Source organism: Ambystoma mexicanum, chromosome 6q, assembly GCF_040938575.1.
Source record: "Ambystoma mexicanum isolate Mex_15411 chromosome 6q, UKY_AmexF1_1, whole genome shotgun sequence".
NCBI classification, from domain to species: domain Eukaryota; kingdom Metazoa; phylum Chordata; class Amphibia; order Caudata; family Ambystomatidae; genus Ambystoma; species Ambystoma mexicanum.
In genome coordinates, this window is record NC_090937.1 from 794244428 (window position 1) to 794260326 (window position 15899).

Here is a 15899-nt window from a genome sequence, read left to right on the forward strand (position 1 = left end):
GGGCACACGCAGCCGGAGCCCCACACATGCGCGTGAGATTGGCTCCTTGTGAGCTAGATGGAAAAGATGGCTAGATGATGCTGCAATATGGACACACTGGAGCATCTGACGTTCAACAGAGTGCAGAGTCAGACAGTGGCTGTTCACGAACCCCAAAGGAAATCAGGCCGGGTGCAGCATTTAATCTGGCTGGGAAAGACAGAAAGGGGAAGGGCGTGTCACACTGATGTCAAACACTTTCTACAGAAGTGTGTTTTTAGGGTTGCTGCTTGAGGGAAACACGAGGAATGGTGAAAACAAATGTGAACGTCTATACCTCGTAAATATTTGCTATCAAAAGAAGTGATGTAAGAAGTCGCTTTATATTTCAAATGCAACGTGCGTGCCATGACTGTACACGTTTTCTTTTCAACCTTTTGTTTTCCATTAATTCCAGGAGAAAAAGCAAGAGTCGTTCTAAGCTGTCTGAGATCCGGGGAATGGGAAGAATCGCCGTCCAGTGGCATGCTTTCCCCGAAGTGGTCATTATCGGAGGGATGAGCTTCGCGTGGGTGTTCTGCTTTGACCATATTTCCACTAGCAACACACACATCGTCTGGGGATTACAGACTCGCTCACTTGCTTCTGTTTCCTGCCTGTGCTTTTGAACATGTTGTATTTCTGCTGTGACTGCCGGTCTCATCTTTGTGAAGATAGTGTATCATATTCCCATGCATTCCGTATTGCTAGCAGGTAAACCTTGTGCCTCAGGGCAACACATGTGCAATATGTTCCCAATGATCCATGGTGTTTCCTACTCCACATCTGAAACTTGAAGAACTGTATACTCACAGTGCCATCTTCAGAGGTATTTTTACTTGACGGTTTGTTGATGGTGTAGTTCTACTCTGTTTATGTAAGTGTGGTCATGGTATGTGTCAACTGTCTCTGACGGCTCAAATCCATCATAGTAAAACAATGTGCCAAAATAGCTGGGGTTGTGTAGTCACAACAGCTTCCTTTATGGACATTATGGAAAGTCAAACATGTCAAAAGGATACATTCAAATCAATTGCATTGTATTTTGTTAGAAGCTTAAATATAAAAATAGCATCAGAATCTTATACTTCATGCTCATGTCTATCGGCACTGTTCCCACGACACTGACAGGGGAGGCAGCCGGCATTGTCCAGTTGCAGCCATATTACTAATCTCTAATTGTATGATCGCTGCACTGTCCTCATCCCCATCTCCATCTTTAGCTAGCACTAGAGTTGTGGTGGCAGTCTATGGCCTCAGCTTGTGACGTCATTAGGGTGCTGAACTCTGTAGCATAGATTGTTATGTTCGTGTACACAGTGAAGTGCAAACTTTACGTAAAATGAGCTGATTAGTTACTACTGCATTCCATGGGATGTCATAGTTATGAAGCTTTCAGTATCGTTTGGCTTTTCATTGTCACAAAATGTGAACCATTTTATTGGCAAACGTTTGGTGGTCACTATTTCAGTGTCCAACACACTCGGCAAACATGTGTTCACATGTTGTGGATTTCATCCTCCATTGATGTCTTTGTAATATAAAAACCTGTCTGTAAACCATAAGGACATGTGTATTCTTTTGCTAGAGTTGTATTTTTGGTTTTAAACCAGTGTTGTACAACTCCATGCCTCGAAGGCTGGAAACATGTTGGATATTTATATTCATGAAATAAATGTGCATACAATGATTCTAAATGTATACACATTTTTTGTCATGAATAATAATGGGGGGTATGTTAAACACCCATCAGATTTCCGGCCCTCGAGGCCTGCATTTGGACGAGCCTGCTTTAGACGAACCATGCATCCCTTTTTTATACATGAAAATAAAAAAAGACCTTTTGAAAATGGTCCCACGCCACTTCCAATTTATCAAAGGCAAGGCAATTTCATGTTTGACACCTTAAGATGAAACATACTGTAGATATAGACATGGTAAACAATTCAATGTCTTATGTCCTGATTTTCTTTTGTAACCCTTTGCTTTTGTTGTGAAGGACACACATATGTTCTTGATTTTTAAGATGACCACATAATGCAGACCTGTTTATCATCATGTCTTCAAATCCATTCTTTAGGAACCTCTACTCTATGTCGTGCCATTTGTAAAAACTATTTCTGATTTTATATATACGCTCTATTAATGTCACATTTATATGTATATATCATTGTGTACAAAGAAAATACAATAAATTATTTTCTCCACTTTCCACTTGGATGTTAAATATTTATATTACAAAATAAAGCGAGCATGTACAAAAGTCTTCATTACTTTGACTAGATGTACATGTTTTGTTTTTTAACTTTGTTTCGTAAAAGTGTTTCTTTCCAAAGATATTCACTGAATAATACTCATGTCGTTGCAGTCCTATGCTTAACATTACGAATCCCATAATGCCTGCTTTTCAACATGAAAATAATTTTTGGAAAATACTCTTTTGATTACTATGGGTTTTGTTTATATTTTATGTTGCTTCCCTTTTTTATGTGTAGTTCAAAGTTAATCAACCATCTGAAATGTGAAGGCCCACATCCCCTGCCCACCCTTCAACCAACCTCTATCCACCAACTGCCTTGATGTTGCTTTTACTTCTTGGACCTTCCAGATGCCGTACCTCTGTTTGTGACCTATTCATCTTCTTTATTTGCCAAGCCTTCCAGTGTTGGTGTGTGAGGGATTTGTGAATGGTCAGTCGTTGAGCCTTTTGTTTGTATTTCTCACTTGCCTGAGGAAAAATATTCATAGAACACCAAGGGTACTTTTTCAGAATTTGAGAAGGCTTTTTCAGGGTTTTTCATTTTGCAAACATTTTGATAACATCAATCTCCATTCTGTGATTTATTATTTGGGGAAACATCTTTTTTGGTGACATACAAGCATTTTGGTGGAATAAGTGCACATTTTAAAGATTATCATTTGGACACTACAAGCAGTTATATCTGGCAGGATGCAAAACTGAGCAAACTTTAACAATGAATGGGTTGGTCCGGCAGAGGCATGATGAATGTTAGAGCATGTTAAGTAGTCTGTTCATGCACTATTCACTTGAAAATTGTTACATATAAAAAAAGATAGTGTCTAACTATTGAATGAAAAAAGTGGAATCTGAAACAAGTGTTGCCATTCATTACATATATGCAGAAAGAAGAGAAAGGTAAAGAAACATTTAAGACTGAGATTCTACTCATCGGCACACCCACTCCCTCCTTCCCTGCAGCTCTCTGGCCGGCCTCCCTTGGCCCCCTTCCCGCCCCTACCTGCAAGGCTAAAAACCTCGGGGTCATCTTCGACTCCACACTCTCCTTCTCTCCTCATATATCTGACGTCTCTAAGAAGTCACACTACCAGCTGCACCTCCTCAGAGGTATTCTTCCCTTCCTCTCCTTCCCCCAGAAGCTCACTGTCTCCCGAGCCCTGGTTCTCTCAAGGCTGGACTACTGTAACAGCCTCTATCTTAATCTGCCTGCCTCCACTCTCCGCCCTCTGCAACTTATCCAGAACAGAACTGCGAGACTTGTCCTTGGCCTCAAGCCCAGGGACCGTATCTCTCCAGGACTGAAATCTCTTCACTGGCTCCCAGTGGCTGCGAGGATTAAGTTCAAAACCCTCTGCATTGTCCACAAGGCCTTCTGGGGCCTGGGGCCTAAATACCTTCAACTCTCTCTTCCTAAATATCTTCCTTCACGAGCCCTTCGCTCATCCGTCTCCAACTCCCTCATGGTCAGCCGCTTCTCGAAGCAACGAGCTGGGGGTAGATCTCTCTCCGCAGCAGGGGCCTCCCTCTGGAACAGCCTTCCTGCCTCCCTGAAACTTGAGGAGAACCATCTCCGGTTCCGGAAGTACCTCAAAACCTTCCTCTTCGCTTCTGCCTTCTCTCTCCCTCTCCCCTGCTAAACCTGCTTAACTCCCCACTGAATTCTGCACTAAACCTGCATCTGGGCCACTCTCAGCGACCTCGGTCCAGGGCCCAGCCACTCTCCACTTTCACTACCTCCCTAGCTCCCCCTGCACTGTGGGACTGTCACTGTATCCCTACAGCCCCCCTTCCCAGCACTTCTCAGCACTTGTTCTGCACTTGCCACCAGCTGGCCCTTTTTATTTATTATTTATTATTTTATTACGCTACTTACCTTGTACTGCACTTCCCCCCCGCCTCCTCCCCCTGCACTTTCTCCTTTTCCCCTTACCTCTGCACTTGCGCGATCTGAATGACACCTGGCCTAGTAGGATCGTTTGTCTGTCTTCCCCTTGTTTCCCTCCCTCCCTGCCTCGTCGCGCCTTGAAACACTTGTGTATAGGCGCGTTACAAATACCATATCATATCATATCATATCAAACAAAATACTCAATGTGACTATCTTCTATTCATTCCCAAATCTTAGTCCTGAAAAAATTGATCCAATAGCATGTACATAAAAACACAATATCAATTTTATTACAAATTCATATTAGAATCAAACATTATATGCATTTAAAACAGTTATATATAAAAACCCACAAAGAAAAAATTGATACAAAAATCCCAAAAAATAAAAATAAACCTCATACACAAATAAAACCATTTATTTAATACAACAGGACAAAAAAAGAAATTATTAATGGTCCAATTTGTGTACAAATAATCAGCCGAGCATGTTTCTGTCCCAAACACCAATTTGATAGGACATTCATCAGGGGCTATCCACTGAAGATCCTTTGTAGAACTTTTGATTCTTGTATCATGGGTGTGATGTTCTCTACAATGTTAGAGACAAAAAGCTGGGTTTTTAACACTGAACTCCAAACAAAAGGGGAACAAAATAGGAAGAAAAATAGTCACCACAATTATGTTAAGATATGAATTCATCAAAATATACCAGCAACAAACAATTACGGTTTCATCTGATAAAAGCGTGTCAAGCCACAAAACATTTAAATATATGGTACCTGCTCTCTACGCATGGTAGCGCCCGTACAATGGAAAATTAATTTTGCAGTCCTACGTCATAGGGCTTATTTGAAGTAAAATGGCCTCCTTTGGCCACTGCACAATACACAAAACACATAACAGACGGATCACAAAAATAGAGGATGTTTTCTTTTAGACAAAACCCTACCCCTTACTTTTCTTTCCACAACACATATTTAGTGCTACAGTTGAATGAAGCCATAATTCCATAGTACACATACCTAGCAAGGGGGGACGCCCCCAGCACACTTCAGTTGTGCTTCGAGGCTACACAATCCATCCTCTTAGGTATCCCAAGGTATGGGGAAGGACCCAAAACTCACCCCTCTAAGAGCGAAGTAAGGAGCAATTCCTTATCACCCTTTTAGGCACTACCGTGGACCAAATAACACCATATGAACAGCCCTTAATATAAAAACATTCACCTCTCGTGCCCAATCTTTGAAGAATTTTTCACCATACTAGAGCCAACAAACAAAATAACTCTGTCAGTTAAAACAGGCACAGGCATGGATCAAATATTTGTATTTTTAAAACAGATGCCTGAAAAACATATGTTGCCAAGATACCACGACACCACACACATATTTATAAATGAAACTCGTGGCACCAAGGGCCACTAACATGTCGGGCATAACACACTCTTTACCTCAAAGGATTATCTGTTTGTGAGAGACGTCCTCCACATAGCTTCCAAAAATGGAACTCTATAGAATGTACTGCTTCCGTACACAGGCGCTAAACAAAAAAAAAGCCATATTTGAGATGCTAGCGTGATCCGGTCACGCAGATAAAAAAGCACATTTTACCGGAGCCCCAACAAACGAGGCCTATAAACATACACTCCATATTAAAGACCAATGTGCCCAAAATGAGTGACAAACTGCTGTTGCCTTACATGGTTGGAAAAAAAACTATTCAGAATCTCCCAATGATGACTGAAGGAGAAAACACGACAGACATGGAAAGCAGGCTATGTAGTATAGGCCAGGAGTCAGCCACGTGGCTGACCCTGTCCTAAAAAATGTAAGCGATTACCACTGGTGAAAGGGCCAATGTTGGAGTAACCAGGGTGGTCACCTGATGACCAGTGGCTATCCCCAAAATTTTTTAGGACAGTGTCAGCCACATGTCAGACGATAACCCTCGTCGAAGAGGTCCACTGGTGGGGAGACTCTAAACCTTCAACACCTTCAACCTTCAACACCAGTTAATGGGGCTACCTGAGGTAGAAGTCTTGATAATAATAGGGCTCAATGGGAATGGGGAGGATGCTAACAACGGACCCGTTAATGACTGGTCCGTTGTTAGCATCCTGGTCTGCTCGAAGGTGGCAGTATGCACGTCTGGTCTGGCCCAGACATGCATACCACCACCTGTGAGCATACTCATAATGTGGCGGCCCGGAATGAACGGCCGCCAGCCTCGTAATGAGGCTAAATGTCACTACCAATTACTTTGTCACACTCGATATAGCAGCGCTGTATACCAACATCCCAAAAATGAGGCATGCAACATTGTTAAACGCAAGCTAGATGGTCACCCTACTCCACATGTCATTCCTATGTATTTCCTCATGGAATTACTGCAAATTGCATTATGCCATAATTTCCTTGAATTTTCCAATCAAATTTACCTTCAGAAATATGGTACCGCCATAGGAGCGGCTTTTGCTCCGACCCTGGCCAACCTATATATGATTGATTTCAAAGATCAATTTATTTTTCATAACAACCCAAACGATGCACACATCCTGAAATGGTGGAGTTACATTGATGATATTGATATTGATTTCATAAGGAAGGACACAAAAGACAGATTACATGAATTCTTGATATGGCTTAACCAACGCAACTCAAATGTATCTTTCGAAAGCCATTGTGACAGACAATCATTGCCATTTTTAGACCTTTTAGTCTGTCACCAAAGGGGTAGTATGTACACCTCTCTATATCAAAAAGAGACTGATCGCAACACTTTGCTATTAATCTCCAGCCAACATCTGCGATCATTACGGGACAATTTACCATATGGCCAATTTTTACGCATCCGACGCAATCGTTCGTCAGTGCAGTATTCTGAGCTCATTGGGTGAGAAATTGGCAACAAGAGGGTATCCCAGAAAACTGATAAAGAGATCAGCCAAACCAGCTAAATACACAGACAGAGATTCCGTCTTGGTACCCAAAGTCAGGCACAAAGACTCGGACCGCATTGTGTGAGTCATGACTTTTTCTAAATATACACCACCACTTAAAAATTGATTCGCAAACACTGGAACTTGGTCAACACCACCGGTACCACTGGTCCCCCGTTGTTTGCCTGAAAACAGGCAATAATATATGGGACACGCTGGCGCACTCCTGTATGGTAACACCTGTCATCAACCTTGTACAGAACAGTTTGCAGGCTGCTTGGACACACAAAACGGGGTCATTTCCCTTGTGGCTTGTGTGTGGTTTTCCAGTTTTCCATCAAAACGACCACTTTTTCATACCATGACTTCATTTGAAACCTTAGGCAGTTCACAAATTGCTAATCCAAAAATGCCATCTACATCCTTAAATGTCTGTGTGACCTTCTCTATGTTGGAATGACATGTAAAACGGTTAGCACATGCATTACAGAACACAGATCAAGGCTACGTAACAACTTGGCAACAGCTCCTTTAGTTGCACATTATTCGGGTATGCATCATTCGCACGAATGGGTCAGATGGTGGGTCATTGACAAATTGAATCATGACAGGAGCGATTTTTTATTACAAGCTCGGCTCTTTAAGTTAGAGCAACAATGAATTTTGTGTCTCCGTAGGCATACACATGGCCTTAATGACGAAGTTCAGTGGTCAGCTTTACTTAACTAAACCAGCCGGGGCCATGGCATGCTGATTTCCAATTGCCCATGACTAGGGTTGTTCAATTTCTATTTGCTATGACTAGGGTTCTTTAATTCCTGAATTCAATTTAACATATTTTTTTCATTCAATTCTATTCCTTTCATTCAACTTTCACCTCATTCATAGTTTCAAATTGTCTACTTTAATTGGAATTTTATTTCAATACATCGTTCAATTTCGTTTTAAATTTTGATTCCATTCCCACCTCATAATTATTATTTGTATCTCTTTTTCAAGGCATGACTTAACCATTCAGTCATTTGCACTACTGTCCATTCAGAATAAGCACAGCTTGTGCACCCAGTTAAACTTGGGCTGGTTCCCCTCCTTGCTGTTGGCAATGCAGTCAATGCATTACACAGGATGTGTGATCCGCGCCCACAGCCAGTCCTGCCTAAGCTCATCAGTACACAAGCCACAGACTATGCCACTTGTGTCTCACAGCTCTAATCGACTTGACCGGCTTCAAGTGCGCACCAGGAATCCATATCCCCAGGTAGGAGCTGCTCTTTGTGGTCTTGCTAGCACTCAAAGTGGGTTTTCCCACCCGGGTGACCTGGTTGGGTTTGCATGGCAACGGCACCATGCAGGGGTTTTGTTGCCATGTTCCGACATCTGATGTAGGTCTTTTCCCTTTTTTCCTTCTTTTTCCTCACTTCTTTCCCCTGGCTCATAGAAACCTCACAAAAGCGGTTTGGACATCGACAGAAGACTGTTGTTTCCTCTGCCTTTTTCCCCGCCCCGACAGAACTAACCTGCTCTTGCTACTCAGCTATCTTCCAGCGTGTTTGTTGTCACTTCTGCGTTATTCGTTCCATCCTTGCTCATCGACACCATGGCCTCCCCCTCCCTCCTTTTCCCTCCCACATAATGGGTTTCACATTGAAATGCTCACATCCCGGCATGTCCACCGGGTCCCACAGCGAGCACATTGTATCTCTCTTAAATGTCACTGGTAGACACAGGGTTGGGTATACCACGTTTGTGGCTGTGTTTAAATATCACTGTGTTTGTAAAACAGACAGGGGCGGCAACTAAGATCCATGTTTCTGGTTTTCCCCATAGGTTGATTTCAAATAAATGAGAATAATTCAATAACTCGAGTTAACATTTGCATGTTTTTCACAGTCATTAGTCTGTATTATGTACAATGTATGCTATTGTAAGATATTACCATTTTTATAACTCACCAGCAAGACCCTTTCATTTAGCTTGGAAATTGTGTACAGGTTTGGGCTTGTTGTTCCTAAGTAAATTTTCTTTGTAATCTCTGTACCCACACTGGGTCAAATCTGTATGTATCTGGTATATGTCATTTTTTATTTTGTAGTTTCTTCCTAGTGTGTTGATTACTTTTGGAGTAAATGTGATGCGATTGCTACATATGAGTTAGGTGGTGCGGTGTGTTTCCTTTTCTTCTCTTCTAATTGTTTATTTTGTGAAGTCATTTGTATATCCTCACTATGAGAACATTCAGTTCAAGGTTCTTTTAGGCATAGGTGGCAACATGAAGTATTGTGAACACCTCTGCAATGTATTGATGTTTGGTGATCGTTTTCTTTGACTTTCTTAATTTGTGTTTCTGAAAAAACAAATACATCCTTGACACTAATTGTTTTTCTTCAAAATAGTAATTTCAGAGTGCAGCACGTTTTAGAGCAGATATCAAACTTCAATGGGTACCTGAGTTCAACATAATTTCAGAGTGCAGCAAGATTTAAAGCAGATATCAGACTTCAGTGCACACGTGGGTTTGAACAATTTCTAACTACAGAGTGCAGCAAGACTTTAAGCAGATATCACATTTTATAGGGCACCTGGGTTCCACACCATGTCTGACTTAAGGGTTCAGAAAGATTTAAAGCGATGGCAATCACAATGTCTCATTTCAGAGTGTGGCTATCAAACTTCAGTGTGCGCCTGGGTCCAAGAAAATTTCTCACTTCACAGCGAAGCAAGATTTAGAGCAGATATCAAACTTTAGAGGGCACCCGTGTTCAATATAATGTCTGACTTCAGAGTGTAGCAAGATTTAATGCAGTGGCAATCATACAAGAAAACTTTGTTCTCAGTCGACCTGCTCTCTGATCATCCCCACCGTTAGGAAAGCAAATATAAGGGGTAAACATTTCCCAGTATAGGCCCTGAAGTTGTAGAAAAGCTTCCCTGCTATGCTGTGATGGGTAAATAAATAATTGAACTTCAGAAGGAATGTTAAGACAGTGATTCTTTCGATCTCTCTCTCTGGGCCTTCTATTACTGGCTATCTTAAGACTGATATTTCTAACTTGACAGCACAGAGATTCTTTTGATCTCTTGCTGGACCATTTATTACTGTCTAAAGTGCTAAAATGCCTTTGGGCATATGTCTGTGCTACAAAACACTCAAACACATAGAAATACTATGCTCTTTCTCAATGTTACAGGACAACTTGCTTTTTAATGTCAACTTGCAATTTGTACGGGAAATTAATTTAAAATGAACACACACACACACACACACACAGATTATGAATAACGTATTGTGACATGTTCAGAGATTCACACAGACATTTTTCAGATACGGGTAATATCCGAACTTCATATATACCTAAATTACCGAACATCTGAACTCCAAAATGGCCACAGCATGTCACAAAGATGAATTGGTAAGTGATGCAGTATTATGTGTATACGTCATTCTATATCCCACACCCTGTCAAAGGAACTGTTTTTTTATGAATCACCCCTGTACATTTCATGCGCATTTTGCTTGTGAAGGACAGCTTCTCGTGCATTTCTGTCAAAAGCATGCTGATGAGAATTCTCTTTCAAGCATGTTTCCCTCCATCTGGTAAACATAAAAGTAATCTCTGTCTGACCTCAAACTATCATTTTGTGGAAGGAAAGCTAAGTTTTACCCAGCACTGGGAATAAACTCAAATATCGAGCTTGCAGGCCTGCGTGAATGACTGTAAAGGAAACACAGCTTGCCAAATGCCCATTAAAGCTTGGTGATGTTTATCCTTCAATGCAAGACTAAACATGATGGCACATTTAGATTTCATGTATTTATTTATTTATGTAATTGTGTATTTGGTTTTAAAAAACTCACACAATCCATTATAAAACATCATCATACAAAATATCATCATACAAAGTATTCAACCATTTAGGAGTATTAAAAGATACACATTCATTCATAAGAATACATTACTTTAACATTTTCCCCTCAATAAGATTTAGTATTTCGTTGATACATCTCAGAGTGGCTAGTGATAAGGAGACTTGATTTCCACACAATATCCTATGCCAAAAGTGTGACTTTGCATACATTGTTGTGTCCTGAAGAAATCCCTTAACATTTTTATTTCTATAACATAGGATTTTGGGACATTTTGTCCCGCTCCACACAAAGTCTACACTTTCGATCTTATCTTATTATATTGGACCTAGCACCCACAACTTCCAATATCGGGAGCAGATTGAATCTAAGTCTAAGAAAGTCAGACCCCCAATTGGGACATGGACATTTCTTGAGATATGCCTCAATTGAGTTAAAACATTTCTCCTGGTGCACCTGGTACATGAAAAGGATATACTTATGTATGGCATCCCTAGTTGCACATTAATCATAGTCCCACAGGGTTTTTTCACTTTAAGGGGTTTGAATACAAGGGTCTCACTTTTACGATCTATTTTTGTCAAGGGACCTTCACATTAATTTACCCAATTAGTAAGGTGAGTACAGGTTTTCTTTTCCATAATCAATTCAAAACAATGAATAGGGATTTTTGGGAGGGTCAAGAACTTTCCTGAAAAATGATAATGTTCTTTGACTTTACTTTATTATATATATACAGCGCACCATAAAACCCAGAGATGCACAAATAACCGACAGGGGTCATCCTGGGATATCCAGAGCAGCAGCAATAACATATTCATCATTTAAACAATAAGGTCTTGATTCCTTTCTTGAATATTTCCAAGCCCTGGGAGCTGCCATGAAAAATGCACCATTTTCAACCTCGGTGAGGTTACATTTTGGGATTTGTAACTGGTTTAAGGTATTCGACCTCGGTTTTCTAATATTGTTTCTTCTTTGGAGTGTTTCAGTTAGGTACCTTGGACCTTCTCCCCTAATGCATTTATGGGTAATAGTAAGCAGCCTGAACTGAATCCTAGACGCAACAGGACGCCAGTGCAATCCTTGTCTAGCCTTTGCAATGTGATCTCTCTATTTCATCATGCAGGACAGCGAGAGCAGGCCTAGTTTGTACCTTAAAATCCCTGCTGCCATGCGTTTTGGATGACCAAGCCCTCTATGCCGAAAAAAAACCCTCCAATTTTTGCCATTCTGACTATTTAATGGTAAACAGTAGCTCTACATCGTAGAGTAGAACAGGTATGATGCTTGCAAAAAGGAAAAGCAGCCATATCTATTATTAATCATTTTTCATTTGGGCAATGAATACCCCACATTTCTTGTTAAGTTTACCAAAGTGTGTACCCAACTGTGGACAATTATAAATTGTATACCAAAGATAGGTATATTGCTCCACAATCTCCATATTCTGCCCATTTAACTTCCATTTAAACTTGGTCTTATCCCTCTTGTTCTTGTTTCTGAATATATTCGGCCAGAGCATCCAGACAAAATGACTATGAAGTCAGCACATGCCATGTATTGGAGAGGAAATGTGCCGATGCGAGGGGGAAAAGCCCTTGCCTTTCTCATAAAATCCCCTAGGTCTGACAGTTATATGTTAAAGAGTGCTTTGGCAAGGACAGGACCTTGTTGAAGGCCATGTTTAGTACCTATTGCCTTGTACATAGGTCAACTCATATCTAGTCATACCTTTACATTCATGTTTGTGTGAATTGAAATCAGGATTTTTAAAATGCTATCATGAGCATTCCAGTCCTTCATCTTTCTCCAAAGGATTGCTCTACTTAATTTTTCAAAAGCTGAGTAAAGGTTTCTATACTCTATGTAAAGATCCCTTTCCCAGCTTTTCTGATTTGAAGTAAAAGAGCACTTGTCCACCCCACTCTTGGGGCTCCCCACTCCTGCACTTCTCCCCCTACCCCTCCCTCCTGCACTTACCAGCTTGTCATGCACTTGCACAGTAGGATTGTCACAAGGCCAATTTAACCCTTTTTTCTGTTCTACCTTTGTGGTTCCCATGGCCCCGCCTCCCAAGTTTGTCTTGTGGTGCCTGGAAACACTTGTGTATATGCACCATACAAATGTCCAATAAATAAAAGAAAAGAAACAGAAGGAAGGTGTTAATTTGGGTTCCTAGACCCTTCCAAAAACTGGATTGATTTACTTCCCATCTGTCTGAGAGCTCAGTTCATATATTAAGATCCCCAAGAGAACTGCAGAAACAAATCTTACGTCCAACATCCAAGAGGGCAATAGGGTGTTAGTTTGTATGCTGTGCCCTATCCCCCTTCTTGAATATAGGAATCAAAGCGGACGTTCTCCAGGACTATGGAAGCCGGTTTATAGTGGTCGAAAAAAAAAAGTCGAATTTTTTTTTAATGCTGTTTTTTATTTGAAATGGGGGGCTTCCCCCTGACCCCCTTTTTTAAAATTATTTTTTTAAATCCCGGACCCCAAAATAAATATATAATTTAAAAAAGAGTAATTCGACTTTTTTTTTTCGAGATTTATTTTTTGAGATTTGGCCGACCACCATGGAAGCCCTCGGAGAACCTAGTTCGACAACACATCTGAATCAGGAGTCCTAAAGGGATTAGCCCTTCTAATAAAATATTCAATATCATCTGCATCCACCTGGAAATCACACAGTTCACACCAAGTGCGCTCAGGCAGGTATAGGATTTAGTTGTTTACTTTCCTGAAACATCTGCTCCTCATTCTTCAACGACTAGAAGTCTTTAGTATTAATTGTTATTAACACGTTTAGCATTAATTTCCCATCAGATCGGCAGAACTTTACTCTGTGCCGTTTAACCGGTTTTCTAGGCCTGCTTTAGTGCCTTTGCTCTTTGCCAATTTTCTAGGTCAAGTTTTATTTAGGAGCTCGAAGTTTACCTCTTAGCTCCTTTTTTTCTCCTGAACTTTATTATCAAATGTATGCATTTCCTTATCTTGACCTATAAAGCCTCAAGTTTGGTGTTTTTCCGCACACTTGGCAATAGTATTTCTGAAGAAGGTGGAATAGGAGGGAAGAGAAATTTAATCCAATTTTTCTTGCTTATCGAGACTTACACAAAGACTTACTAATTGGGAATTAAACCTTTCTACAATCTTAGACCTCTAACTAATACAATTACCTGCATTGAACTCCAGTACTTTTGTAGTCAAGACTTTTCCGTTGATATCCCTTTTCCCCTAAAAGATGTCTTCTAAAAGGAGGTGATCACGGTGATCAGCTTAATGATATTAAACCCTTGGCAACTATCCAACAGTGACTGGTAAACAAACATGACATCTATCGTAGCGGTTGCATTACCTCTTTTCCAGGTATAACCCAGTGTATTATCATCTGCAACTTCAACGTTCAAACATCACAGCTCCCACACATTCATGAGATCCACCCATCTAATAACAAAAATATTGGAGATTGAATCTTGTCCATTGCTACAATAAGAGTAGGCACCCAGTAACTTATGGTAGTCATTGTTAAAATATCCCATAATAATTACTTCAACAGGATTTGCCCTACTGAACCATTCATCGAGCAACTCAGTAATGTGTTCAACCAAATCATTAATTTCACAAGTATGTGGATTCCGGTATATATTAATAATAAGAAGGATCCTCTCCTCTGAAAAAGTTTTCAGAGATTCTTAACAGAACCACTGCCAAGATTTCTGGGTGAGAGGAGTGTATATATGACAATCCTCCCCAATAGCCTTCTTGATGGCTGTAACAAGACCCCCATAAGGCCTAGCCCTTGTCCCATGTCTAACTGGTTGTATACATGTCAAGTAGCCATCCATAAGGGATGCCTCCTTTAACCATACCTTCTGCAGGGTAATTATATAAAATATCTTTAAGTGACGCTGTTCCTTCCCAGCCCTGAAAAGATGGGTATGTCAACTTGTGTTCCACAAGGCAATGTGGATTTTATGATCGTTTGCACCAAATCAGGACCCAAAATGGCTGGTGCCCTAGACCAATCAGAGACATGCAGTGACCTGTCTCTGGGCTTAACATCACAATATGACCTCCTGCATGATTCAACACCAACTTTTGCACTTTCACCAAAGAGCTTGTGATACCCCAACTCCATGTTGTGACCATGTTGGCTGTTGTTAAGGACCTCTGTATGGGTCGTAACCCAAAGATAATAAGGCCACTTCAGAGAGCAAGAGGTCAAACGCACATTTTGAACCGATATGGAGCAAAACAGTATCAGTCCTTTCAAGGTCCCAGCAGTCATTTAGATTTCTGAAATGAAACCAGACATTGGAGAATATTTGAGATATTCTGAACATTTGTTGTACTGTGATGCATCTAGTTTCACACTTCCATTTAGGAACTCCTAGGGCAACTGTCCAGTTTTAGGATGGTTCAGAGAGCTGAATCTTTTAAAGTGACACTTCACTGCGAAATTAAACTGAAGGGCACAGTAATTTAGGAACATCAGACAGGCTCACAGACCCTACTTCTGGATGGACTTCGATCACCTATTTGCCCACACCTCATCACACTCTTTGGAAGTGGTTCAAAATCTTTAACTCCCCACATTTTTGGACTATGATGCCCATGAGCTTTAACCACTATAGTCAATAGTAGGGTTCCTGGAAGTCGTTATCCAAAACAAATGGAGAGCCACATGTTGGAGACCCCTGCTCTATGGCAAGCTCTCATGTATCACCATCTAAACTGAGCCTGTACCCCTCCGTCCAAACTCTTAAATAAATAAATATAAATAAAATCTGTACACACTGAGGTAGTTATCAGCAACATTAGAGCAGTGGTTTCCACGGGATGCTCGTTCTCAATCAACTTCAAAATATGTCCTTTCTCATTCATTTGTTTTATACTACAGAGACTTGCACTTACAAGGAAAA

General features: G+C 40.7%; 1 protein-coding gene across 1 annotated transcript in view; it reads left to right on the forward strand.

The window, feature by feature from the left end:
• GUCY1B1 (guanylate cyclase 1 soluble subunit beta 1) overlaps positions 1 to 2230 on the forward strand; it is a 725186-nt gene extending 722956 nt beyond the window's left edge. Inside the window, exon 14 of the mRNA XM_069631323.1 lies at positions 437 to 2230. Within this exon, the coding sequence (XP_069487424.1) occupies positions 437 to 460 (24 nt within the window). The 3' untranslated portion in view covers positions 461 to 2230. The remainder of the gene's footprint in view (positions 1 to 436) is intronic.
• The last annotated feature ends 13669 nt before the right edge of the window (positions 2231 to 15899 follow it).